This window comes from Hypomesus transpacificus, chromosome 17 (assembly GCF_021917145.1).
Source record: "Hypomesus transpacificus isolate Combined female chromosome 17, fHypTra1, whole genome shotgun sequence".
Taxonomy (NCBI): domain Eukaryota; kingdom Metazoa; phylum Chordata; class Actinopteri; order Osmeriformes; family Osmeridae; genus Hypomesus; species Hypomesus transpacificus.
The window spans coordinates 6,313,413-6,341,322 of NC_061076.1; the positions used below are offsets into that span (position 1 = coordinate 6,313,413).

The 27,910-nt window shown below is 53.8% G+C and overlaps 1 protein-coding gene across 1 annotated transcript in view; it reads right to left on the minus strand.

Moving 5' to 3' along the window:
- adgrl1a (adhesion G protein-coupled receptor L1a) overlaps nt 1–27,910 on the minus strand; it is a 75,717-nt gene that overhangs the window by 20,136 nt on the left and 27,671 nt on the right. The window contains exons 2-4 of the mRNA XM_047038198.1: nt 19,052–19,234; nt 7,926–8,139; nt 6,269–6,378 (exon numbers count right to left, since the gene is read on the minus strand). Of these exons, the coding sequence (XP_046894154.1) occupies nt 6,269–6,378; nt 7,926–8,139; nt 19,052–19,121 (394 nt within the window). The 5' untranslated portion in view covers nt 19,122–19,234. The remainder of the gene's footprint in view (nt 1–6,268; nt 6,379–7,925; nt 8,140–19,051; nt 19,235–27,910) is intronic.

Genomic DNA, 27,910 nt, shown 5'->3' on the forward strand with positions numbered 1-27,910 from the left:
TGTCTGTGGCATGGTTGGCTAATCAGAGAAAGGATGGCTCAAATGAAAAATGAGGAGGGAAAATGGCCTGACCTGGGTTTTACCTCCCTTTTCCATTTCAGCTTTACTGTAGCAACAATCCCCCCAAAACACTGTACCAAAAACATACACACGTAACCGCTACATAGCATCCCCCATTTCAGTCTAATCACCCAATCCCTCCATCCCTCATTTCTTTGTCCATGCCGCATCTCTGGGACCTGTCAGGGAGAAAGAACACGGCGTGCATCGGAGTCCTCTTCAGCTGTAGACTAAAAACAAAGAGATAGAGAGAGAGAGAAACGGAGAAATGGGGGATGGTGGGATGAAAAAGATGGTTGGATGTAAGGACTGCGAGACCTCCCTGGCTCGGCCTGGGATGTGCTGATGCTTGTCCGAAAAAACGTGTATACCGAGGCTGTCGGTCACTTTGAAGGAAATGGTGTTGTGGACTACTCTCTCAGAGCAGAATCTGGAAGCTTTCGGCCACACCGCCCTGCCAAACCCTCAGTCCATCGACTGGCTAATCAATGAGGAGCAGCTGGACCAAACTCGCTTATCGAAAGAAGAGAGAACAAACAGCAGAGGAGGAGGGAGGGGTTGACAGAGAGGACCCGGCCAGCTCGAACCCCCCTCAAAGAAAGAAAAGAGAGACAGAGAGAGGGAGGACAGACGCAACCCTGTCTGTTATCCACCCAAGGCCCATCACAGACAGTACTAATCAATAGCCAGTGTGTTCATCCACTCGAAGGTCTGACCATGCCATGTTCCCTCCAGACCAGGAGTCTTGGTGGGTGTGTCTGCCAGCGGGGGGGGGGGATGTCTGGGAGGCCCAGGAACAGCTGGAGATTCAGGCAGGACCGGAAGAATCAAAAGGCCTTTCAAATTCTGTTGTTGTTGTGTGTTTATGTGACACATGAGTGACACGTGTGACTGAATTTGTCTGTCCTGTATGTGTGTGTGTGTGTGCGTGCGTGTGTGTGACTGTCTCTCGGGAGGAGACGTGTCAATGCATGTGCCTGGCGTGTTACCGCTGCGAGCGTGTGACTGGCGTGTGACTGGCGTGTGACTGGCGGTCCCTGGAGAGTTTTGCGATGTCATCAGGAGTCTCGTCAACACCGCACATAGCTGTCTGTACACGATATATCTCATGAGAGAGTGAGAGAGAGAGAGAGAGAGAGAGAGAGAGCGAGAGAGAATGAGTGAGAGAGGGAGAGAGAGGAAAATTTAGAGGGAGAGAGAGAGGAGTGAGAGGAGAAAGCGAGGGAGAGAGTGTGAGGGAGTCAAAGATGGAGAAAAAAAGATGGAGGAAGACAGACAGAGAGAGAGAGAGAGAGAGAGAGAGAGAGGGAGGGGAGAGAGAGAGAGAGTATAAGTATATACAAGGCCATGATTTACATTGATGAATATTTCTCTAATTCTACCGTTGCTCTGGCAATATGAACAATTGTTGTTTTCATGCCAATAAAGCCCTTTGAACTGAACTGAGAGAGAGGGAAGAGAGAGAGGGGGGTAGAGAGAGAAAGCAGGAGCGAGGGAGCGGGGAGTAAAACCGTCCGGAGCAGAGGAAAGGTAGAGAGGCTCTGGGGCGGCAGCACAACAGAGCAGCCCTGCTCTGATCTGAGTAGCAGATCCCAAGCTGTGAACAACCCCTGGTGAAGACAGGAGGAGCGGCAGCCGTCTCCTGCCGCAGGGGGGACGAGCTGCGAGGGGCGGGGGTGAGAGGAAGGGGAGGAGGGGGGCAGCTTAGAGCCAACAACCCCCACTGCTGGCCCATCCATTAGACCTTGGAGGGCTGGGGGAGGGGGGAGGGGGGGTTGGAGCTAGGACCAGGCTTCCCTCCACGCTGTGAGAGCAGCGTGGAGGACAGAGGGAGCCAGGACTGGTAAACACACACATGGTTAGTGGGCTGGGGGTCTGCTGGAGTCAAGTCCCTGGTGGAGACTGACGGATCTGAATGGCTTCCTGACACCCCCAGAGGGGGGGGTACGGAGAGGCTTCTGTGCGTCCTGTCTTCAATGTCCTATTAACTGTGCGTGTGGGTGTGTGTGCGTGTGTCCGTTTGAGGAGGTAGTGGTGTATGCCATGATAGAAAGAGAGGGAGAGAGAGAGAGAGAAAGCGAAAAAAAAGAGCGATTTCTTTGGTGATAAGAAGAGGGACGAACAAGAGAGAGAGAGAGCCTTTTCCCGACTCGCCCGGGTCTTCAAGGGGGTCTTCGTTCCCTGAAAAATACGCACAAAGCAAATTCACACGACACACAGAGAGCAAACGCGCGCGCACACACCAAATCCCCCCCCACCCCAACACCCCCCCCACACACACACTCAGTATGAGAGGATCATTAGCAGAGGGGCCACCTGGCTCTTTCTGTCTTATTCATTCAGGCTTTATATCAAGGCCCTCGTGTGGATAAACCATTGCTACCCCCCTCCAAGCCTGCTCCTACCCCCCCCCCCCTGCTCAGCGCTCTTCAGAACCCTATCAATTACTCCCACACTAACAAGCCCGGTGAATAGAACCCAGAACAGAGTTCACCCACACACACACACCTGAGGAGCTCTTCCTGCTCTCCCCTTCCACCATGGGGAGGAAAAAAAAAACATCATGTCCGCCTCAACCCCCCCCCCCCCCCCCCCCTCCACCAATCCTCCTCTCCATCTCTGCCTCTCAGTCTTCCCATTTTTCAGAGGGGGGGAATGAGCATTCCTCACGCCGGGCCCGGACACGCCCAGTCGCTTGTCATTCACCGAACATTTATGAGGGAGATACACGACTAATGGTGTCCCTTATACATATTAATACCGTTCTCCCTTCCAGCAACATCAAAGGATTTGCTTTTCCCTGGTAAACTTGTCAAATGACAACAAAATAACGCCTCCCGCTGACAAACTCGCCCGGACGAGTCGGCTATCATTTGCCGAGGCTTTTGTGTCCAAAAGGAAACGTTTCATAATGAATAAACCCGCATGAATACATTGGAGTGAATCAATTTCATAAAGTGGAACAGTGGTCGGTGCTGATGCAGTCCACGGCCACAGTGGACAACGTGGAGGCAATTTAGCCGCGTTCTCCAGTTACTTGCCCGGTGAATATTAACCATACGAGGCTCCGGTGATGAAAGAGCAGCGCGCGGCACCGCTAACCCCTAATAGGCCTGGCGTAGCCAGCATGGCTGCTGGGGCTTCATTAGAAATCAATAATGATGTAGTGCTCCGTTCGGAGGGAGTCGGAACGTCTACGGTGTCTCCGCGGTGTGTGTTTACATGGCTTCTAAGCTGGGGGTGATCTATGTCGGGATTAGAGCGTAAGACTTTTTAAAGTTGCTGGATGCAAACATAGCGCCGTATCGCATCTCTTAGAGCAACAGAAGCCTCTGATGCTGGAGCCCAGTACCAGGGAGGCTTTCCCCTGACAGTGTAAAACGTGTTGCCCTGCCATGAGTTTTGGCTTTTGGCTCTTTTCTGGGCGGCGCAAACAAAGTGACGTCGCTGGGAGGGCCTGGGAGGTTTTGGCGCCGCGAGATACAATGTGACTCGCGGGCTGTCGTCGCGCTAGGCTGCCGCGCTCGCGTCCGAGTGCGTTCGACGGGGCTGGCGTCGACGCGACTGTCGGCGTCACCTCTGCGATTTAGGTGACTGGCGTCGCGGCAGCCTGTGTGACACGCCGACAAAGGTTCCTGTCACACACCGGCACGCACCCGTGCCTCGCACGCGACCGTGCGATCCGTCGCAACAGCCGACAAAACGGCCCCTCAGACGGCAATCTGCGGATCCCTCACCTCTTGGATAGAGACAAACAAACAAACCAACATATGTCAGCCATAAAGACTCCATGACGCCCCGGGTTCCCAGTCAGCCATGAAAGATGGGGCATTACCACAGCCATTAGCAGCAGCAAATTCAATTAATCTTGACAAATCTCTGAGGCTGAAGCAGAGCTGAGGCTGAGAGCAGCCACCCTCTCTCCTGGTAATTAAAAGTGTCCGTGTTGACTGGCGCGTACCGCAACTGGGTCTGGGATGGCATCTCCACCAGCTACTCTATAATTGAGTCAGGTACTGTTTAGTCTGCCGGCGGCACAGCCCAACAACTCTAGAAGGAGTGGAACATCAGGGAGAAGAGGAGTGGGGTGTGGGTGGGTGTGTGTGTGTGTGTGTGGCGTCTCTCCACGTGAAGGGGGAGAGGAAGGACCAGGGTAATTGGCTCTTCTTTGTCATCTCAGACAGGCAGGAGGTTTCATCATAGAGGGATCAGCTTCCAATTTTCTGAGCCCCACCATCCTTCAGACGCAATAAACAACGTCTTAAAAATAGGGGAGGAAAAAAAATGCAAGTCAGCAGCCATTTAATCACGCTTCTCATTGCGTCTGGGTGAGAGATAGGAGGCAGGGCGGAGCGCTGCCGTGTGCACTCAGAAGGAAAAAGACTGGTCCGGAATAAGTGAGGAGTAGGGGCCCTGTTGGCCAACAATACAACCACTCAGACGACCGACGGTCACATGAGAACTGTGATCCCACTCAGAGCTACCTAAGGGCAGAGGCCTGGTGGTGAGGGAGACCGGTACAAGACGAGACATTACCCACAATGCTTGGGATGACGCATGACCATCCCACGCAGGAGTGAGAGCTCCTTCTACAGCAGGTGAGGCGGCGATACAAGTCTACGGTCTGCCTAGAGATAATCTACTGTGAGTGTGCGAGCGCTGAGCAGGGCAGAGTCATCGACTCCTGGGGGCGCTAGAGGGACAGGCAGCCAGGCGGGCAGGCTCCCCTGGGACTGGTCACCTGGACCATACAGGTCTGGAAGAGGGAGGATATTTGGAAGGGCACCCCCGACCTGCAAACAAAAGAGAAAGAGGAAGAGGAAGACACAGAGGATGGGAAGGGAGGGCGAGAAATCGATGGGAGAGAAACTGCAGGCGAACAAGGGAGAACTGGAGGGACAGATTATAGACAAAAAGGCGTGGATAGGGAGAGAAGAGGGATATTCAGACAAGAGGCGCGGGGAGAGAGGAAAATGTTTGAAGAATTTTCAAAAGAGAGAAACGTGAGAGATCGTAATGAGGAGAGAAAGAGGAGGGAGGGAGAGGATGCGCGAAATTTCAGAGTGGAGGTTAGGGTGTTAGCGAAAACACTTGGATGTTTCTTCGGCACGTCAGGTGGTCGCTCCCTGGGAAAAAAGCAGAAAGGTTCACCCCGCAGACATCTCTTCCCGCCCTAAACCCCAAACCACCCGACCCCGAGTCGTCTAACAGCCATCCATCAAGCCCCCCACCCCCCTCTCCCAACAGACCCACCTCCCTCCCTCCCTCCCTCCCACCCTCCCTCGCACCGCATTCCTGCTTCTGCCCTGTGGAGGGGGGGGGTAGGGGGGGGGGGAGTGAGGCAGCCCCCCCCCAAGAGCACTCCTGCACAGTGAGGGGATCAATGCTGAGAGTAACAGCACATGAAGGGGAGGAGGGGACACCGTCTGACCAGAGATTTTCACATGAGCGAAGCTCCACACAACGCCGTAATCCTTTTCTGTGTTTTGCCAGTGTGTTTCAAGGGGAGTGTGAAAGTGACAGTGTGCATGTGCAACCGGGGTTTGTGTGTGCGAGCGTGCGCGCGCGCGTGTCTTTTTTTCTCGTGTCAGTGTGTGCCATCGTGTTGGTGTTTGGGTGTGTTGGCGTGTGTCTGTGCTTGTTTTCTGTGTGTGCGAGGGACACGGCGTGTGTGCGCGCGTGTTGTCACACCTGCCACGGAGCTGTGAGCAGAGCCCGTGCAATGTGACTGTGAGTGTGGCGGTGTGCGTTACTGCTGTGATCGCCAATAAAGACTGACCCCCTTGTTGCACTGCCTGTGTGAAGTGCTTATCTGGGGGCCTGTGTTTGTGGAGCACCTTCCCCCCATGTGAAAATCTCTCCCAGCTGCCGGAGCGTCGCACTGCTGATGGAGAAAAAGGGTTTAGCTGTGTGTGTGCGCGTGCGTGTGTTTGTGTGTGTGTGTGTGCGTGTGTGCGCGTGTGTGTGTCAGAGAGAGGAGCAAGAGCGAGAGAGAATGTGTGACTGTCTGTCGGTCTGTCCGGTTTGTCTGTTGGAGTGTGTGCGGGAGAGAGCGGTGGGAGGGTTTTGAATGCCAGTCGGTTGTTGAGGGCTGGGGAGTTAGGTGGGGAGAGAGGGGATGGGGGGGTGGGGGGGGGGGTGGCGAAGGGGGTGAGGGGGCGGGGGAGATGGGGGGGGGGGGGGTGGGAGGGGGCGTCTCCGTACTCACTGTAGGGGACACACTCATACTGGATCTCCAGGTACTTGTAGGTCCCAGGACAGGGGTCTGGAAACACGTCGGACCCTGCGACCACTACACACTGGGTGCGGTTGTTACACCTGAGAGAGGGAGAGGGAGAGAGACAGAGAGAGACACAGAGAGAGAGAGAGAGAGAGAGAGAGAGGAGAGAGAGAGAGAGAGAGAGATAGAGAGAGAGAGAGGGAGAGAGAGAGAGAGAGAGAGAGAGAGAGAGAGAGAGAGGGAGAGGGAGAGAGAGAGACAGAGAGAGAGAGAGAGAGAGAGAGACAGAGAGAGAGAGAGAGAGAGAGAGAGAGAGAGAGAGAGAGACAGAGAGAGAGAGAGAGAGAGAGAGAGAGAGAGAGAGAGAGAGAGAGAGAGAGAGAGAAATCGAGAGAGAAATCGAGAGAAATCGAGAGAGAAATCGAGAGAGAGAGAAAACAAGAGTGAAATAGTTACAGGTGGACAGAAGGTGACGGAGAGCAGAAGAGATAAACGAGGACATCATAGACAGAACAATCGAAGAAACTACATCAGAGAGAGAGAGAGAGAGCGAGAGAGGCAGGGAGTAAAACAGAGAGAGAGAGAGAGCGAGAGAGAGAGAGAGAGGCAGGGAGTAAAACAGAGAGAGAGAGACGAGCCAAAGAAAACACCTTTGGGCTACGAAACGCAGAAAGCACAGGTCGGACGGCGGCAATTTCACACTAGACTAGATCATGTGACAGCTGGAGCCCAGGGGAGCAGCGAGGGAGGGGCAGAGGCAGGAGGAAGGGGTGCGGAGGAGGGGAGGAAGGGAGGGGGAGTGACGTAACAGTCCTTCCTCCCCTGGGGGATGGCGAGAGGGAGCAATTAGAGGTGAGAGAACTGAGAAGGACATGGGCGAGGGCACATATGGTCTAGCGCTGCACGCCCGGAAAACATCCATGGCCTCAGAACACCCCCCATCCAAAACGGCGCGGGCGCACACATACTCGTTCTTCCAGCCTAATCCCTGCCTCCCCCCCCTACCCCAGCCTTGACGCCATCTCCCTCCCCCCCCCCAGCTCCCTCTCATCCCTCAATACCACACATTTCTGCTGCAGTCTCTTTATCTTCCCATCAGTGGTCCTCTCCAGCCCGCTTCCTTCCTCTCCCACCCCCCCCCAAACCCCTTCCCTGCCACATTTCTACACCTCTCTCTCTGCCTCTCTCTCCACCTCTCTCTATCTCTCAATCTCTCTCTCTCTTTCTCTCCACCTCTCTCTCTCTCTCTCTCTCTCTCTCTCTCTCTCTCTCTCTCTCTCTCTCTCTCTCTCTCTCTCTCTCCCTCAGTTCCTCTCCCTCCATTACTGCGGTGATGGATGGTGGGGAGAGGGATTCCATTGATCTGGTCTCGTAGGAAGCAGATGCGGAGCACAGTCAGAGAGAGCAGCTGCAGCCTGGCCTGCACATGCTATCTTACGACACGTCCGCACACACACACACACACGCAAACAAACAAACAAACGCGCAGAATCCAACCAAACGCGCAGAATCCAACCAAACACACAGACACAAACACACACACACCAGTGCGGAAACTACTCACTGAAAAACAACATTCAACTAACATAAGGAGGAGTGTGGGTTACAGAACAGATATTAACCACCCACCCACCCACACACACACCTCTGTGACATGATCTTGAAGGCGTCCGGTAGGTAACACTGGACGTTCTCCATCTGGAAGGGGTCCGCGTCGCAGATCTTGTCGTCCGTGCGGCCGTAGTTGGCCGTCTCGATCATGATGACATCACTTCCGGGGCAGCGCAGCTCGATGGGGTAGCCCTCGCACGCCAGCTCCCGACGCATCAGGCCGAAGGGCATCGCCGACCGACTCAGAGCTGCCGGGCAGAGAGAGAGAGAGAGAGAGAGAGACAGAGAGAGAGAGGGAGAGAGAGGGAGAGAGAGACAGAGAGACAGAGAGAGAGAGAGAGGTTCTTATCAAGCACCATTAACAAGCACCCAAGAACAGTATACAATGCCATTAGTGTAGTGCATATTGGAGAGACATGTTTGGGAGTGACTCACGACACGAACAACAAAATGCTACGTTGTGGACCTGAACTTCAGAAAGACCGGAACTTTGCCACGCTTCTCGGTACCACCATATAAAACGAGTGGAGCCTTCTAACGTGTTCCGTTAACAAACTCCCACACAAGTATAAACACACACACACACACACATGCACCTACACACTCAGAGCTTATAGAGAGTGCAGCTCTGACACATCGCTTTTTAAAATAGCTCAGCTTGTTCTCCTAGCAGACGTCAAAGTCACCTGTGGAGCCTTCCAGAAGGAATTGAAAGAGAAGGAGAGAGAGAGAGAGAAAGAGAGACAGAGAGAGGAGCGAGAAATAGAAAAAGGCGAGAGCGAAGGGGAGAGAAAGAAATGGCGAGAGACAGTGGGAGAGAGAGAGAGAGAGAGATTGAAAAAGGAGAGTGAGAGAGTTCATCCAGTCCACGGCGGTGTGGTGTCATTGTGAGGCCCTGTGTGCCGCCCCACCTGTGGCGTCTGCCATTTGCACGCCCACTCATGTTAATCAGGCTGCTGACGGGGGGGGGGGGGGGGGGGGGGCAACACTGCCTGGCGGGTGGAGCCAGCAGACGGCAGGCTCTTTGTGGAGAGGGCTCGCAGGGCCACTGGGCCGCGCGGGGTTAATCGCTGTGCTGGGCTGAGAGGGCTGCGGAGAGGCGCGGAGAGACTCTCTCCATCTCTCCGTCGCCAGAAGAGCTCTCCAACCGCCTCTACCGCCTCGGTCAGTCCTCAGTCACGCACAAAATGGCCGCCGCCTGCCCCCCCCCGCCCCTCCCCCCCATGTACCACACAGCAGACACAGGGCCTGGGAGAGAAGGATCCCCGGCTGCAAAGCTCTCCACGGGCGCTGAAGTACAGCCGGTACGTAACGAGTGGAGCCGTCCCTGCGGATGAAAGCACGGCCGGCTGAAAGCACGACGACCACTGCAGCTGCTGTCCGTGGTGCTGAACGACAGGGACGAACACGCCCAGAAGAAACGACGCCCGGATGAGCACAACGAGCAAAGTATGCTTTGAGCCGGTATCAGACGGTCTGCAGAATGCGGCGTGTGCGTGGCGCTGGCCACAGTCCTTCAGGAACCGAGAGGCAGGTAGAGCCGGTATCCCTCTGAAGCAATCCCCAGTCGGCATGGCACACTCACTAAGCCGGCCCTGCCTGTGATGGATAGAGCCCTATCTCTGCTGAACCAGACTGGACCTGAGAGCTTCGGCAGTCGCTCATCCCCCACCCGCCAGAACACGCACGCGTCCGCCCGCCCGCACGCACACACACACACTCCCTTCCCTAGCTAGACGGCCTCAGCGGCAGGCTCGAAGACAGTGGCTCTCGCTCCAAACCACACAGTGGCAGGCTGTTCGCGCTGGCAGCCATGGGAGACGCAGAGCTTAGGTTTCAGCCGCTGTCCATTCAGGAGAGCTGCCCATCAGGGTCAGCGTCAATGTCACTCAACGGAGACATGCTGCGAGTGCGCGGCTAAATGACTCTCCGCGTTCGCAGTTGCTCGTGTTTCTAAATGCCACCCATTCACTCCCCGTCGGGGCTCGAGAGTTCCGCTGTGTGGCTAAGGTCATTAAGGCCGAATGACTCGCTGATTCGAACATCATATCCTTTGTGCCTTTCGCTCGTGAACGCCGGCCCTGTACTACGATATAATGCGCTGATCAAGACACGCACACACACAAACAGCTCCCACACAAAGGCGCACGTGGTTTCCCCCGCGCGCATACATAATAATGCACACATCCACCCGTTGACATGCAGACACGGGGACGCACAGTGGGATTAGCGTGTCAGTGTCAGTGTGAGGGCCTGTTATATTCGTTTCCCCCCGTGGTGCGAGTACACAGCTCCGTGCAGCTGGCCGGCGATTAGTTCACCACGCCGCGCGCTCAGGAGAGCAGAACTGAGCCGGGCAGCGGGACGCCAGGGGCCCCGATCGCTCCTCACACGTTGTGGTCCCACACCACAGGGACATTAGGCTGCACTGGTGGGGGGGGGGGGGGGGGGGGGGGGGGGGGGGTGTGGGGCAGATCGCAGGTTGCAGACACTTCACATTGGAAAAACAGTCGTTTGAGCGATGTGTTCTGTTCCGAGTTCTGTTTCCGTGTTATTTCAGTTCCCTCGTGGAATTTTAGCGAGAGCTGTGACTTCGGGGTTAGGGTAGAAATGTGAACTTTTAATAGAAAATGCTGACTATTGACACCCTCTGTAATGCTGAAAAAAAGGGTTTTACAGTAAATAGTAAGTAGAATTTTTTTTGGCAGCAGTAAAAAGAAAAACACACACAATCACACAATCCCCTCTCACATTATACAAAGAAAAGTAAAAAAACTGGTATTCTGGATATAAGATGAATCTGTTTCATACAGTATGCAGTATACCGTTTTCTGAACCGACAATACAGTTGCAGAAGGCTTGTATTATCTGCGGCGAGATAGCCAAGGGGCGTAGATATTTATCAAGGAGCATCTGTCAGGGAGCAAATGTGTGTGTGTGTCTGTCTGCGTGCATGCGCGCGTCTGTGCCTTTCCAGACTGGTGAATCAGTCTGGGACCTGGGGAGGAGCTGGGCAGGGATGACTTGGTGCGACTGGACAGCTCTAGGCAGTGAGTGTCCTTCACTCTGCAGGAGCCCGGCCCTGTGTCAGAGCCTGTGCAGCCAAACACATGGCCTGTTATCCTTCTCCAGGGGCATGCTTGTCATATCTGGATGGAAGTGTGTTTGTCACGGCAGGCATGTGACAAAGACGGAGCACAAACACTGGCACACGGTGCGACTCCCGGTGACTCATGTGGTAGAGCACACCGCCTACTGTATCGATGGCAACAGCTGGTCTCTGACTGGTAAAGAAATAATTGTCCCCTACAGCATCGCAACACATTGTGTTTCTGTAGTTTCAATAAATGCACACACGACTCCCGCCCCTCCCCCCTACACAGACAGACACACACATACACAGTTACACCCTCTACACAAGGACACACACACACACACAGACTCAGAGGACAGGGTTCTCATGTTACTCTGTGCAAACACAAAAACACACAGAGGCACACACATACACACACACACACAGACACACTCCTTGAACAGGGTTCTCATGTTACTCTGGGCCAGAGGGTGTGAGGGATCTGGCTGGTGGCTCTATAATGGAAGCTTCATACTAATTAAGAGCAGGGGAGATGACTGATTGGATGAGACTCATTATCTCAGTGCAGTAATTAAGGCCTGGGGGCGGAGATGGCAGGATGAAGACTATACTGACATGGTCTCGAGAAAGATGCCCAATGATGTCACAGGCCCCTGAGAAAAGGCATGGGTCTCACACACACACACACACACACACACAAGGTAATGCACACACACGCACACACACACACACACACACACACACACACAGACATACACACACAAAGGTGCAGAAAGAAACACATGGCTATAGACTGTTATGTCTATAGATCAAACTAAAGACGACAAAGATGACTTCTAACAAAGTTCAAGAGAGAAAAGTGCCAGCATCTCGGAGAGCGACCGGAAACGACTTGAAAAAGACAGACTCATAAAAAGATTAAAACTTTCATTCGGGCTGCATTATGTTCAAAGTCAAACATGAAAGCGTTTAAATCCTTTCCAGAGACAGGCTCATTGTGACCTTGTCTGTTTGCCTCAGTCACATGACTGGGATGGTTCTGTCTGAGCTGCTGGCCTTCCAGGCAGGGTGACAGACAGACAGTGTGATAGCACGTCTGCTATTGAGCTGCTGGAAGAGATTATACCGCAGGAGCTCTGGGCCCCTCTGGCTGGCTGGCTAACTGTCTGGCTAACTGGCTGGTTGGCTAACAGGCTGGCGGGTGGCTGACTGGCTGGATAACTGGCTGGCTGACTGCTGGCTGGCTAACTGGCTGGCTGACTGGTTGGTGGCAAACTGGCTGGCTAACTGGCTGGTTGGCTAACAGGCTGGCTGACTGGTGGGTGGCAAACTGGCTGGCTAACTGGCTGGCTGGCTAACTGGCTGGCTGATCTGATGGCTGATTGGCTGGCTGGCTGACTGGTGGCTGGCTAACTGGCTGGCTGGCTGAGGGCGCGCTGCAATCCTCCCTCTTAGACCTGCTGACTGTTCCACTGGTTATCTCCTAATGGCTGTGCCGCTCATTAGCATAGCCCTGGAGCGTAGCACCAGAGAGGATTTCAGAGCCAAGAGGGTCTTGCTCCCTGACGTCTTCCTGGACCCAGACTGAGGCGGGGCAGGCCAACCGATGTTCCAGTCATTGGATAGAGCAGAGAGGTCTTTTCTTTGGGATATTTCCAGAGCGGGCTGTCTCTGGTCCTCTTTAACATCTTTGGGGAGGGCTTTAAGCACAGTGTTGCTCTGTGAGTTAGTTAGTGTGGCGAGCTGGCTACTCAAGCGTGCCCTGTCACCGCGGAAGGGCCCGGAAACAGCGGCCAGAGCTGTCACATCCCGACAGCGCTGAAGCAGAGAGGAGAGGTGACATCCTGAAACAAACAGGGCTCAGTGTGTGTGTGTGTGTGTGTTTGGGGTCTGTGTGAGGTTATGTGTGTGTGTATATTTGGATGGCTGACACGGTGATCGGTGGGGTGGGGGGCGGGGGTCAGGGGGGTGGGGTGGACATTTAAACGAGTCCGCAGAGCAAGGCCCTGCACAGACAGAGCGGAGGCCAGGACAGACGAGATGAGACTGGAGAGTCACCAGCCAAGGGTTGGGGGGTCAAACCATCGAGCAGTGCCAAGATGAGACACATCCACCATGATGGAGCCAAGTCAACCAGAGATATGGAGAGAGAAAACGAAGGACAGAGAGAGAGAGAGAGAGAAAGAGAGAGAGAGAGAGAGAGAGAGAGAGAGAGAGAGAGAGAGAGAGAGAGGGGTTGTTAAAGAAGGAGAGAGACATGTTGGGCTCTCGGTACAGCACAACTCCAAGGTCGTACACACGAACACAGCTAGCCAGAATGACAGAAAAACCAAACACACAAGCTGGCCCCAAATGTGTACACGTCACATGTCTGACCCTCTCCACACAGTCTCTCTGCACCAACAGCCTGCCGGCACCCCGTTTCAGACGGGCTCCAAACATTACATCACCCACACCCGCACACACACCAACATCACACACACACACACACTTACATTATCCATCATTTACTCCCTGTTCCCACGGACAGACTTTCAATGGAGAATACAGCAGAGAGGCAGAGTAGGGATACTGTAAAGACTAGAAGGAACCACTGGTACACACACACACAAGGGGGGGGGGGGGGGGGGGGGGGTGTAGGGGAGACAGGACGTGCTCATACTGTCAAGTACACGTCACAGTCAGCCCCATCACCTAATTATGCAGTAAAACAGACCCAGCAGCAGAGAGCAGCGTGGCCCAAAATAAGACACAGCCAGAGCCCTTAAAAGCACCAGACCCAGTGAATATATCCCTGTGCTCCCAAGAGAGGAGAAGTGAGATGCAGGCCCCATGCTCGGCCCCCTCCTCTCCCCCTCCTCTCCCCCTCCTCTCCCCCTCCTCTCCCCCTCCTCTCCGGCAGCTCTGACTGCACACCCAGACCCACAGCCTCAGAACGAGCGGTGGCGTGCATGGGAGGGAGGGAGGGAAGATGAGAGGAAGTGGGGGAGAAAGGGATATAGACAGAGAGAGAGAGAGGGAGAGGGAGAGAGAGAGAGAGAGGGAGATAGAGAGAGAGAGAGAGAGAGGGAGATAGAGAGAGACAGAAAGCAAAGCAGAAGAGAGACGCGAGTGGGAAAGTGACAAGCAAACGGGGGGGGGGGGGGGAGAAGGAAAGCACGGAGAGAAAAGGAGAGATAAAGGGGGAGGAGAGATGCCGGGGAGGTAGAGAGCGAATCATTGGAGGCCAGCTGTCAGAAAGATGAGTGTGTGTTTGGGAGAGGAGCAAGTTGTATCCAGAGACCTGTTAGGAAGGATGAGTGTCAAACAGAGGCCCTGCCTCTGCATTAGACACTTAATTAACCTCTATATACTCTCATCCACTGGCACGTCTGTGTGTGTGTGTACGCTCGTGCTTGCGTGCGTACTCTCTGTGTGGTAACGAGTCTATCTGTGTATGCGTGTTCCCCAACGTGTGTGTGCAGGTATACCTTCATGTTTTTACTGTACGTTTTTGGGGTTTAGGAAGTGTGTGTGTTTCTGTGAAACAGGCCCAGTGTTTGTAACACTGTATAACTGTACAGTCATGGCAAACTCAAAATTGCCGTCCTTTCTATCTTGGTGTCCTTCCTTGCGTATACATGGCGTATACATAAACTTTTCCCTCTTGCCCCCCACCTTCCACCTTCCTCCTCCTTACCTGCACACCATCCCTCGATCCCTAGTCCAATTTGATCCAGAGCCTCTCTAATTTTGTCCCTCCCCCCCCCCCCCCCCCACACACCTCTTCCTCCGCTGGCTCCACTCACTTTCTTCTCTCCCTCCAGGCCTGACCCCTTCCTAGCACATTTCTCTCTCTCTATCTCTCTCTATCTCTCTCTATCTCTCTACCTCTCTCTACCTCTCTCTCTCTCTCTCTCTCTCTCTCTATCTCTACCTCTCTCTCTCTCTCTATCTCTACCTCTCTCTCTCTCTCTCTCTCCAGTGATCTCCCTCTCTGAAGAATTGCTGAACCAGCCTGCCCTTGCCTGGCAGCTGTAGGCTGCTGCTGGTAATTATTAATCTGCAGGACAGACAACACACAAACACCCACACACATACCTAGTTTGGATCCGTGTGCACACAATCTGCGACATGCACATGGATCCAAACATAGACAAATGCAGGGACAAGCAAACAGACATGAACGAGAACACCAAGACAAACGAGGAGTTGTGCTCATTCACAAACAAGGCGGGCAAACACGCTCAGCGCAAAACAAGCGCACCCGCCAGGGGATGCCGAGAGCGCAGAGCAGGTAGCCCTGTGTTACGACACATGCGCTCAAACACAGCCCCGTGTTCAAGGTGTCACGTGTCCCCACCTGTCAAACACAGCACAGCCACACCTGAACATAGACGGTTTCGACTCAAAACAAACAAATCCGCACACACGCACAAACAATGGAGTATGGTGGGCGCCCCCCCTTCAAAGGATGATTTTGAAAATGCCGCCGCCACCCCAGCAACAACGTGACCCCCCCCCCACACACACACACACACACTCATACACACAATATATGTTCAAAGGCCATCCATTAACCTTTCACTCACACCGGCCTCTCTGTGATCTAGTGCTCTCAGCCAAGGGGCTTTGAAGAGCACAGCAGCCTCACTTGGGAAGGACAGGGGGGAGGGAGCGAGGAATGGCGGGTGTGAGAGCGCCAGGGAGCGCGGACGGTATGGAGGAGGGGAGGGTAAATCGAGGGTGAGGGACGAGGAGGGAAGGAGAGAACACGGAGGGAGGGGCGAAAACGAGAGAAGCGGAGGAATGGAGGACAGGAAAGTGGCGGAGGGGGTGCAGGGGGAGAGGGGCCAGAGCAGAGGGATGTGAGGGGATGTCGTGAAGCAGGGGAAAAGGGGGGGGGGGGAGGGTGAACGAGGTTCACGGATGAGGGGATAGGGGAGAGAGAGAGACAAAGAGAACAAGCTGAGAGATTGGATGAAAATGAGAGGGGAGTGTTGGGGAGGGAACTGGGGAGCAGGGACTGGAGTTAAGGAGATGGAAACCAAACGAGATAGCAAACAAAACAGAGAGGAGAGGGGGGGGATGCTGGAGAAAATCGGGCTTTTTCTATCTCACTGAAACCAAATGCTAGAACAGCAATATTCGCCAGCGGTTCAATTTGTAATATGTGCCGGTGAGGGATGCGCGTGCAAAATTAGAACCAGCTCGTCTCATATTTCTGGACAAGATAAGTATCTTAAAAGCTAGATTACTCTACCTTTATTAACAGAACAATTGCACTGAGCTTGTGTCAGCCCCATGTCCACATATAGAGGAGCAATAAAGGAGTCCTCTGAGGAACAAATATGCATATAACAGCTGTTTCCCCAACCCTGAAATAACATCGAGCAAGCAGCGAGGAGTGAGAGGGAAGTCAAAGTATAAGGTAAATGTCGGTTGGGAAAAGTCTGTCAAACGACCCAGAGTGTTTTTTAGAGGAGTAATATGACAAGGCTTAAATACATGTGAGATGAGAACAGATTCGACCAGTCAGCACTGGCTGGGCACCACTGCTCCAAAACGACACCTACACACACACACACACTCTCGCAGCACTTACACGAACACACACAACAAGCACACGCACACACACACACACACGGCGGCTCACACTGTGCTAAATGGAAGCCTTGTGTCAGGACTTCATCATGCACAGAGCAGCTGCCTGCCTTGCCTGCCACATTAGGCAGTCCTAATGGGCTCTCGGTGTAATAACACGTCTTTGGAAGGTTGTACATTTGCAGCATTGTGTGGAATCAGCGGGTCAGTGTTTGTCAGGGTACATATGTCAATATGTTTACAGGCGAAGGAGCGAGGGCATAAAAAGAGAGGGGGGGAGGTTGTTTGTATGACTCTCTGTGTGTGTGCGTGGTTTTGTTTGCCTGTGTTGGGGTGTATTTGGGCTCAAAACAAATCATTTTCCTTGAGTCACTCCCTGTATTTTCGGTGTGTTCCCTTGCGTTCTATCAGACTGGCATGTGTGACATGTCGTGTACATGTAAAACCCCGTTCCAGCTATATGGGAGAACGCTCGGTGCTGCCGTAGCACAGCTCTGATTGGCCTTCAAGGGTTGTGTGGCGTACCAGAAATAGCGCTGGCCTTAAAGGGATACGCACGGCAACAGGGAATCTGATTGCCCTCATAGAGACGGTCGATACATAACTCCTGAAACCTGCACTCCTCTGTACCTTTGTGTTTGTGTATGGTCGTATATGTTGTGTGTCGTGGGAGCTATCGAAGGATTTCCCCACCGTGCCCCCATCCCTATGTTAAGTCTGCACCGCAATCATAGAACCCACCTGCTCCTCGTGTCACGTGCCTTGTATTGTATTCCATGTGTTTTCCTGCTGTACATCTGGTGTTGAGGAGTGTTGTAACGCTGTGCAAGATGTAGATGTAACCTACGTCAGGATTCAGACTGTTATGAATTCACTGTAAATACAGTAAAGAGGGGGGGGGGGGGGGGGGGGGGGGGGGGGGGGCGGCGGCTGTCTGTTGGGTGAGAAAAATGAGTTGTTGTTGTGTGATGTTCGAGTCTGTCTCGACGTCTGTGTGGAAATGTACCCTATTTTTGTCTCTCCCTCTTTTCTAAATAAATGATCTCTCTGACCTTCATGCTTCAGAGAGACTTCGCGAAAGACATTACTGCCTCCTTGATCCGGTCATTATTCTTGTCTGATGTTAACCTCTCTCCTGTCAGCTGACTGACAACTTCAGGATAAAATCCCAGAACCCAAATCGATGCCACACTGTTGGTGGAGACAAACCTGTTTATTCCACGGTGTATATGTGGCTATTTGTGTGGTGTGCTGTGAGTGTGTGTGTGTGTGTGTCTGCGAGTTGGTATGCGTATGCCTGAGAGTGTGCATGTCCATATCTGTGTTTGATGTGCACAAGGGTGCTCACGTGTGTGTCTGGAGTACCATAGGCGGCAGTGATTGACGAAGCCGTCCGAATAGGTTTTCCTAATTTTTGGCAAACTAAATGTTCGTCTGAGCTCTCAGCAGAGCACCAGGCAGAACACAGATAACACTCAATTGATTATTAATGCATTATTAATACTTCTCTAGTGCCAGCCTTCACAGGCAGCTGGAGGCTCTTATGCACACTACACACACACACACACACACACACACACACACACACACACACACACACAGAGCACAAACCCCAACACAAACACAAGCAGCTTAGTGCCAGGGGCCAAATGTGTCCAGTGGAACACTGAGTGCGTCACATAAATCCGATGCAGCAGAACCTGGCAAATTAAAGACAGAGAGAGCACAACAGCAAGCAAACACCCACTCAAATTAGAGCCACACCTGGTCAATCAGACTGGGAACGCTGAGCCAATCCAAAAACACACACAGGCGGGCGCGCACGCGCGCCCACACAAACAAAACTATTATCGTCTTTCCCCAGTCTTTTCCCCACGTTCCCTCGAGATGATCTCCCCCCTTTGCATGTTCCTTCCTCCCTTCCCCCCCTCCCTCCTAGGGCAGGGCTGGATAGAACGCAACTAACTGAGAGGACACCAGATGGTGTGCTCTGGTCTAGGTGGCACGGCACTACCGGCTAGCTTAGCACCCCCCTCCCACCTCCCTTCTCTCTTACACACCCGCGCACCCGCGCGCGCACACACACCCTGCAGCACCACTGTGGGCCCAACCAGGTCACCTGCTGCCAGGGTCACACCAGCTGGCACACACACACGCACGCACACACACAAACTCTACATGCCACATTGAAAGGGGTCACACATATGGTATCGTTTCATGCACGGATTCCCTCCCTCGCACGTGCCACGGCTTTCCGACACACACCGATGTGACAGTGAATCACATGGAGAGCCGCCCACACACACACACACACATCATCAAAGAATCATAAATGAATGCTCAGTCAGCAGGATCCATGTTGTTTAAACCTCCGTTAAGCAGCGTCGGTCGTGATAAATCACCACGGCGACTACGGTTGGGGGCGGGGACGTGTCCCGTGCTGCCGCGCCGAGGAGGCGAGAGAGAGAGAGAGCCGTTTGTACCTTGAGCGGAGGGGGCGATGTTGCTGAGGGTGATGACGCAGGTGCAGAGGATCCACACTGCCAGCGCCATGCTGGTGGCTGGGCTGAGGGCCGGGGACGGGGCCGGCAGGGGCCGGGTGAGGTCAGCAGGTACAGGCGTTGGGAGGGAGCTCCTCCACTCACACCCTCGTTCGGAGGGCGATCCTGTAAAAAAAAACGTTCAGAGAGGGAGGGAGAGAGGGGGAGAGGGAGAGAGAGAGATAGAGAGAGAGATGAGAGAAAGAGAGAGAGAGAGAGAGAGAGAGAGAGAGAGAGAGAGAGAGAAAGAGAGAGAGGGAGAGAGAGGGAGGAAAGACAAACGGGAGACGGGCGGAAAGAGACGGAAAGAGAAAGGTCATGTCAGGTAATGAGTGATTCACCAAAACGCTTTCAACAATCTGCTAACGTCGAGGCTAAACGGATGACTATGTAGGGATGGGGAACAGGACAGGAGGCTCCCCCTGTGGCGGTCAGGTAGAATCATCTGGCGGGGGATGTGAAGAGCTGCCATTTTGTGCATGCTGGCATGGCAACAGCTGTTTCTCCAAGCAGCTTATCACTAGTGTTTGAACGCTTGATTGGATGAGACAAGGTACATATGTAGGTAGAGGACGGTCAGCAGGATACTAAACATACGGGTGGAAAACGTGGACCGGGGAGAGCGAGAGCGTGCGTTGTGTGTTTGCGTGCATTTGCAGTCTTCGACGCAGAAAGAGAGAAACCGCGTGCGCGTGATTTGGTAAGCGTGCGTGCCGAGCAAACGTGTGCGTGTGCCAGCCCTGTGTGCGACGGTGGACAGCGGTGACTCGAGTCAGTAGTGCCGCGGGGCACGCGCATCTCATTTGCCTAATGAAATAAATGACATTCCGGAACTTTCTCTCTCATTTGTTGGTACACCCTGCCCAAGGGGGCGGATAGAGAGAAAACCACACTATATTATGAGATGTAATATGGCGAGTGCCGAGCCTGCGTGCGAGAGAGAACGCGCGCGTGTCGAGGCGACCGAGAGGATCTACTTGATCTCTCCGACGCCCATCTGTCAGTTTGATCTTCGTACAGTGCACGTGAATTATAGAGTACATATAAAAACAGCGTACGCTCACAGGCACACACACACACACACCGCTCTCATTACTGTGCAATGCTTGTACGGCAGGCAAGATGACAGGCCCAGAGCAAGTGGCCTGACTGCCCCCCCCCCCCCCTCTCCCCACCTCCATCATAAGTGATTCTGCTTTCCACCCTTCCCTCCATCACCTCCCCCCCCCCCCCCCCCCCTTCCTCTGACCTTCTCTGATATTTACCCTCTTCTCCTGTGGCCAACCCAGTGCCGACCGACCTGCGTGTGTGCTTGTATGTTGGAAAGACAGGGAGAGGAAGGGAGAAAGAAAGAGATATTCAATACAATAAAGGCATAGAAAGAGAGAGAGGGGGAGAAAGAGGGGGAGAGAGAGGGAGAGAGAGAGAGAGAGAGAGAGAGAGAGAGAGAGAGAGGGAGAGGGCGGGCGGCACAAACGCGCATCTGCACATGTCCCGCATTGGGCCTTAATGTGATCTTGTTTGTAAACACCCTGTTTGTGGTACGGCTGAAAGAGTGGGACACACGACACAGGGACAAAAGGCGAGAGAAGAGAGACTGCTGAGCCAATGGGGACGGGGATGAGTGCTGTGGCCTTGGGTACGTGCCCTCCCTCTCTTCCTCTCTTCCACACTCCCTCCACTCCCCTCTTTCTCTCTTTTCATCCCTCTATCTTCCCATCTGTATTATTAATGGTCAGAAACAGGTCCCCCCCCTCCTGTGTGACTGAGTTCTGTCTATTTTTCTCTGGCTTTTGTAGTTGTTAATAAGAAAAATCTGTCTTTCAACCCGGCTCTTTTGATGCTGCCCCTGACTGCACCCTCCACAATAGCTCTCCTGTGGTCTCCGCAGATGAGGCGAGGGAGGGAGAGAGAGAGAGACACAGAGAGGGAGAGGCAGGGAGGGAGTGAGGGAGAGTTCGAGGTGGAAGTAAAGAACAATGGAGGGGAAAAAGAGGGGATGTTGTAAGGTCAGAAGGAAGGAAGGAAGTGCACAAATAATGGGAGCGACGAAGGCAAAATTGAAAAGGGACTGAAGAGAGGAGGGATGAGAGAAGGAAAAAAAAGAGGGCAAAGTGTGGACATGGATGGAGAAAGGAAAGGAAAGTTCTCCAAGGACCGAAGGGATCAAAGGAGGAGAAAAGGGAAGCATAGCAGAGTGTTTCTACACCCTATCTGTCACTGTCTGTCTGCCCTGCCTGTCTGTCTGCCCTGCCTGTCTGTGTGAGGGTCTTGGGAGGTAAGAATCAAACCCTTGCTTTTAATCTCCCTCCCTCCCTCTCTCCCTCTCTCTCTCTCTCTCTCTGTCTCTCTCTCTCGCCCCTTCGTCTCTCTCCATCTCTCTCGGCCCCTTCCACTAGATCCCTCTCCCCGTATCGAGGGGGAAGACGCCCGGAGCCAGACACTGACCTTTTGATCAGATCATATCCAGCATGATTATCATCACTGTTTCTCCTCCCATGGACAGCACCATCACACCCCACTACAGACCAGGGAATTCAACAACACAGTGAGTGAGTGTGGATGTGTGTGTGCGTGTGTGTCTGCGGACAGACATCTGATGTGAGAGCAGAGAGCAGTGGTTGTGTACTGTACAGGAGCACTGATGAAGCCCTCTCATCTGGCGTCTGCTGTTCCTCTCGGCTGTCTCCGACGCTCATTCGAGGCTGCCTTGATCCCAGGCAAATAACCTCATTATGCACTTTTTATTGGATCATTACTGTAATCACTGGGATCATCATGATCCATCTTTGGAAACAGACGCGCTCGCCTGTTTTACACATGCCGAGGGGTTCTTCGGGAGAGGCGACGGGGAGTTTGGTTCATCCGACGTGCCACGCGGCAGAGGACACCTTCTGCTGGGTCCCTGTTCCACCGTGTTGGACCGACGTTCCTTGTATGTGGACCACTGAGTGCCAGCTTGTGGTCAAAAGCTCAATAAATCCACACGAGTGATTGGACAGACAGTGCATCTTCAAAAGTGATCTCACCCCGCCCGCCAACGGCGCCTCGCACAGTGTCTGCTTCATGGCAAACCCCACGGTCACGTCATTAGAATATCAATCCCTTCAAGATGGCGGGGGGGGGGGGGGGGGGGGGGGGGTACTGTATGTTGCGTAAACAAAGGGGAGCAGGGCATGACAGGAGGGATGGGCGAGGAGAGGGGAAGACAAACAAACTCATTTGCGTCGATCGAGAGAGAGAGAGAGAGAGAGAGAGAGAGAGAGAGAGAGAGAGAGAGAGAGAGAGAGAGAGAGAGAGAGAGAGAGAGAGAGAGAGAGAGAGAGAGAGAGAGAGAAGAAGAAAAAAAACGGTTGACACTCATATATTATGAAGGCCGGTAAGCTCACGGGGAGGAGTCGCTGTGTGTTAGGATGAAGTGTCGTCATTTGGCACGCTATTAGGATTGATGTTTTCGTCTCACAAGTTCTCAGGAAAAAGGGAGGGGAGCACCCCAAGGCATTTCAAGGATCTTGCAATCATGTCAATTGCGGGAAAACGACGACGCCCCCTCCTGTGAATTAGTGTGGCGAAACGAGGTAAAAAAAATACATACAAAATACAGCACATTCCCATTGTGGTGGAGGAGAGCTCGTCCGGGATGTAAATGTACCCGAAACCTGCTTGGCTGTAGGCAGGCTCCGCAGTGTTGCAGCTCAATTATTAGATGGGCCAAAAGCTCGAGACACCTGGCTCCATCTAGGGGCCTGGGGGTCCTCGACGTAACCCCAGCATCGACATCGACAGCTCCAGAATGTAACCCTGCGATCCCTCATCGCGGGTGCAGAGCCTGAGTGAGTAATACAGGGAATTGTGACCATAAATGTAGATGAGATATAATTCATTAATTACTCCTTCACCCCCGCAAAACGAATCACTGTCCAAAAAACCCGAATATGATTATCCTACTTTTCGGTCCCCAATGTAACAGACATACCATGAAACATCATTACCACCGCCATCTGTGTCGAGGCTTCACAGAGTGGGAAGTCGAATCTGGCTGTGCCTTTACTGTCAACGCAGCGTCGCTGGACGCCCAGGTATGTGACAGTTGAATATAATTCAATGATTATGCAAAGGAGTGAAAGTGACGATTTGGACACACTTGCCACTGTTTCCGTGTGTGGAAAAAATCGCCCATTAACGGGGTGCCAGGAATCGGATTCTTCTGGAACGGAAAAGTGTTTGCTTCGATCGCTCAAGGAAAACTGACATGGAGTCCCGTCCTCGTTCTCCTGCCAGGAAATGACAAGAATAGGAACCCGAAACAAGCGACTGTACCCTCTCTCTCCCCTTCTCTCTGTATCTCTCTCTCTCTGATTGTAATGTGTTGTACCAGCTAGCGTGCAATATCAAATCAGCTTGTCTTACGCTGGCCGTGATGAGGCCCTCTTCCCCTCCGCGGGCCACTCTAATCCGATTTGGCGAGGCTATCGCTAGGCCCTCAACATAATGCATGTGCTCATAACACTGACACCTCCCATGTCTGGCCCATTAGCATTGACGCTACGCTCCTCTGCAGTGTTCCACTAAACACTGTCCCATTCACTCAGGGCTGGATAATGCTATTATGCTAACAGCAACGCTAGCCCATTCAGGTCAGATCATGCCAACAGTCCATTGAACAGTCCGTCGGTCTATTAAGAACAGACCGCCCGCACAGGACTGTCTCCGAGGTAGCACACGCATACACACGCGTGGACACGCCGCCTTGTGCGCGGACCGTCGCACGCACGCGCACGGGGTCCATCCCGTCTGTAATGGCATCATTGTGGCGGCCGTGTGCAGATGGAACATCACAGCCCTTGTAATGGCCTGCGTATTAGAGCCAGTGTGTTTGATTACTGGCTCTGGGAGAACAGATACGGGCCTGCCACGTCGACGGGGAATACGACTCGCTCACCAACGGCAGCCGAGGGGGGGCGGGGGGGGGGGGGGCTTTTTGAAGAAACGGAGAGAAAGAGGAGACATAAAACCAGAGGAGGACTATAATGGAACTCTGCTCAGAGGAAATGCTAATGAGGGAGAGGAAACTGCAGAGCGGCAGAATCCAGCAGAGGGATATCAAACACAGCTATTGTGACTGTCAGAGAGGGAGGGGGGGGGAGGGGGGAGAAAGGAAGGAAGGGGACGGAGAGAGAGAGCCCTCCTCTCTTCACTCAGCAGACTCGCCCGTGCCCCTCTCTCCCTCTCCAAAAATCTACAGTCCTCCGTGAACCCCAAACTCACTCGCCTCTCCTCACCTCGAAAAACACTAAACTGCCAGCCGACGACTGGATCCCCTGCTTCTGCAGGGCCTAAGCGGGCACCCTCCCTCTCAGGCCGGGAAGCCAATTGAAGCCCAACCTCTCAAGAGTGGCAGTCGACAGAAACCAATAAGATGGAGCGGTTCAGCTCTGCTCCCCTGGCTTCCAGCGACATGCTGCAGGCAAAGGGTGTGTGTAACAGCTGCGGTGTTTCCGCGTGTTTCCACAGATAGGCTGCCCTCCCAGCTCACTCTGCCGCTGTCGACATGGCGCTGGGGGAGGGCGGGCGAGCTCCCAGAATGCCCTGTGATTTATGGCGGGGAGAGGGCAGAGTTGGGGAGCTTGTCACAGTTTATTATTACTGATGCAACAGGAGGCCACGCCACCGTCGGCCTCGGGCCGCCGCGCCACGCTCGAACGCCGGCCACCAGGATGTGACCTCAGCGCCCGCCTGTCTGCTTCGCGCGGCGCGGGGTCTCAGTGGGCCAGAGGATGCCATTTGCACAGGTGCGACCACTGTCGGGACGGCTCCCCTTCTCCGTCTCTGTCTCTCTCTCTCTCTCCCTCTCTACCGCTCTCCCGCGCTCTCGCCCCCCCTCCACCTCTCCTTCTGCCTCCTCTCTTTCCGCGCCTCGCTGACGCGTATTCAAATGAGCGACGCCCTGAATAATTAACCATAACCATTAAGCCTAAACCACAAGGAGAGTGATCGTGAAGGTTGGCGACATTCATCTTATGAGCCGGAGCCACCGCCAATGGGTTCATCATTATTCGGCATGCTAGTGTTATGAAACAGTACCCCCGCTAGGCTCTGTCTCTGCTTCTCCACGGACGCCATGTCTGGGTGCCAGCGGTGGCCTGTGGCTGGCATCGTGCCACCTCGTGTGCCCCGTACTCCGCTAGTTGGCCTCGGATCCATCTTCATTAACAATGGAGATACTTTGAACTTGTGAGTGCGTGTGTGTGTGAGAGTGTGTGTGTGTTATTACAGTCTATTCATGTAAAAGACCCATCAGACAGTTCCATCGCCCCCCCCCCCCCCCCATCTCCACCCGCTGCCAGAGTGTACATGGTACAGTACCTCGACAGCAAGCCCCACCCCCCCCCACAAACCACCCGCTGTGAGACCATTCTACTGTTGCCGCGTCTCCCCGCATTCCCCTCCTACTCCCATAACAAGCAGAGCTAAAGACTTTAAAAGATAACTCATGCTCGCCTCTAATTGGAGACGGCGGATCATAATTGTGGGTGAATGAGACACTTGTGTTTAGCCAGCGCTGGGGCCCTCGTTTAAACAAACCCATCCTCTCCCTCTCCCTCTCCCTCTCCCTCTCCCTCTCCCTCTCCCTCTCCCTCTCCCTCTCCCTCTCTCTCGTTCCCCTCCCTCTGTCTCTCTCTCTCTCTCTCTCTCTCTCTCTCTCTCTCTCTCTCTCTCTCTCTCTCTCTGACATTGCCTAGCTGTCCTAGAGGAACACTGATGTACTGCACACCCCTCACACATGAATACATACAAGCTAGGTGCGCTCATGCATACACACAGAATAGGTCCACACACACACACACACACACACATAGATGAGCCCACCGGAGCACCACATGTGTTGATGACCCACTTTAGATCTGTGACACAAAGTGGGGCAAGGATCCAGAACAAAAAGAGAGGATGACATTTAAAAATAGGCTGACATTCATTTTCATCTCTTTTTCGACGGGCATACAATAAGAGCCCCCATCCTGTGTCAATAACACCATTAGCTAATGAGTCTGTCAAACTTCAATGCACTAGCTGGGATTCCAGATCTCCAGCTGGAGCACCTAGCCTCCTGGGGCAACTGTGTTCTTCTGGTGCTCGTGCCTCTATAGCACGACGCTGTTCACCGGCTTACCTGTGCAGCGTTTTTCGTGTCAGATGCAGGCGCGGGTTTGCATTTGGGCGTTTGTTTGCCCGTATGTGTGTGTGTGTGTGTGTGTGAGAGATGTATGGAGTTTGATGGCAGTGACCCCATTCTGCCTGCCAAGGTTACCAAGCTCTGGGACGGGCAGAGTAGGCACTGGAAGATTCTGACACAGCAGGGCTGTCGGACTTGCCCTAATTCTTACACACAGACATCACTCCATCGCTCTCTCTCTTTCCTTTCTCTCACACACATGCACACACACACAGACACTTTGAGAGACACACAGACACGCGCACGGACACTTCAACACACACCCTCACATTTCCTACAAAGTGGCAGCCTTCAAAGTCATCACTCAGGAACAGGCAAAGGAGGAGACAGACGGGTCTGAATACACACAGACACAAACGTGCAAGAGCACGCTCACACAAAGGGCACACAAGTGCGAGCACACACACACACACACACAGTACACATGCTCACTCTTTCACCCGTACGCCCACACGCAAACACCCGCTCACTTGTTCACAACCTTCGAAGCGATCACTCAAGAGCTGCCAAAGAAAAAGACGGACAGCGTCGGATGACGCACGCATGCATGCCCACGCTGTACACAGCCACACACCTGCTCTGCCCAATGTAAACTCCTAACTGCGGGACGGCGAGTCCCAATTAGCCATTCGCCGTGGCCTAAACCGCTGAGTCGGTCACGGACCAATGACTCGCGCCTGTCTGAAAACAGGCGTGTTCCAGTCCAGAGGTGGGTGTGGAAGGAGGAGCCACACGCGAGGCCCCCGGCAGCAGAGGATTGTGGTGAAGCCCCTTCCTTCTAATCCTGGGACACAAACACACACACACACCCACGTGCACACACTCCTGACAGCAGAGCCACAGGGAGGGGGGGGGCTCCCGGCTGTGCGGGCAGCCACCGTGTCCGTGGAATAACAGTCCAACATCCTTCGCCAGATCCTCTCCCCTTCTCTTCCTCCTCCCCTCGTCACACACGTCTTCGCAGCACACACACGCGCACACACACACACCCCGAGTGAGTGTGTTCCCCCGAGGGGGGATGGGTCTGTGGTGGTCTGGTTATTATAAAGAAGCCGTGGGAGACTGAGCCCACAGCACCAGTCAGCCAGTAACAGGTGCTGCTTTCCACTGTCTGCTCCTGTTAATTACCAACAGTGTGGCGCTGGAGTGCTTTGCTGGGGCCTTCGCACGAGGTGAGCGCCCGTTAGAGCATGGACTGGATCCAGAAGGTCTGCTTTGCCTCCTTTCCCCGACGCTCACGCACGGAGACGCACGCGTCGACGCGTGCACGCGCGGGCGCCCAATCCCACGCACGTACACTTGAAACGTATTGAATCGCGTAAACGCGCACACTCACCCTATTCCCTTTCCCCTCCTTTTTATTTCGCTTTTCTTTTCTCTCATCCATCCCTCCCCCCCCGCTCCCCCCCCCCCCCCCCCCGAGGCTTGAGTGCATCAGTTCATCGACACATTCTTTTTGGCCGGTGGGTCTCCGCGGAGCCTCGTGTTTCATGTGACCTTTTTCCCCCCCTCTGTTCGGGGAGTCTCAGGCGTCTGGTCACTCTGAATCACTCCCTGCTACTGCCTTT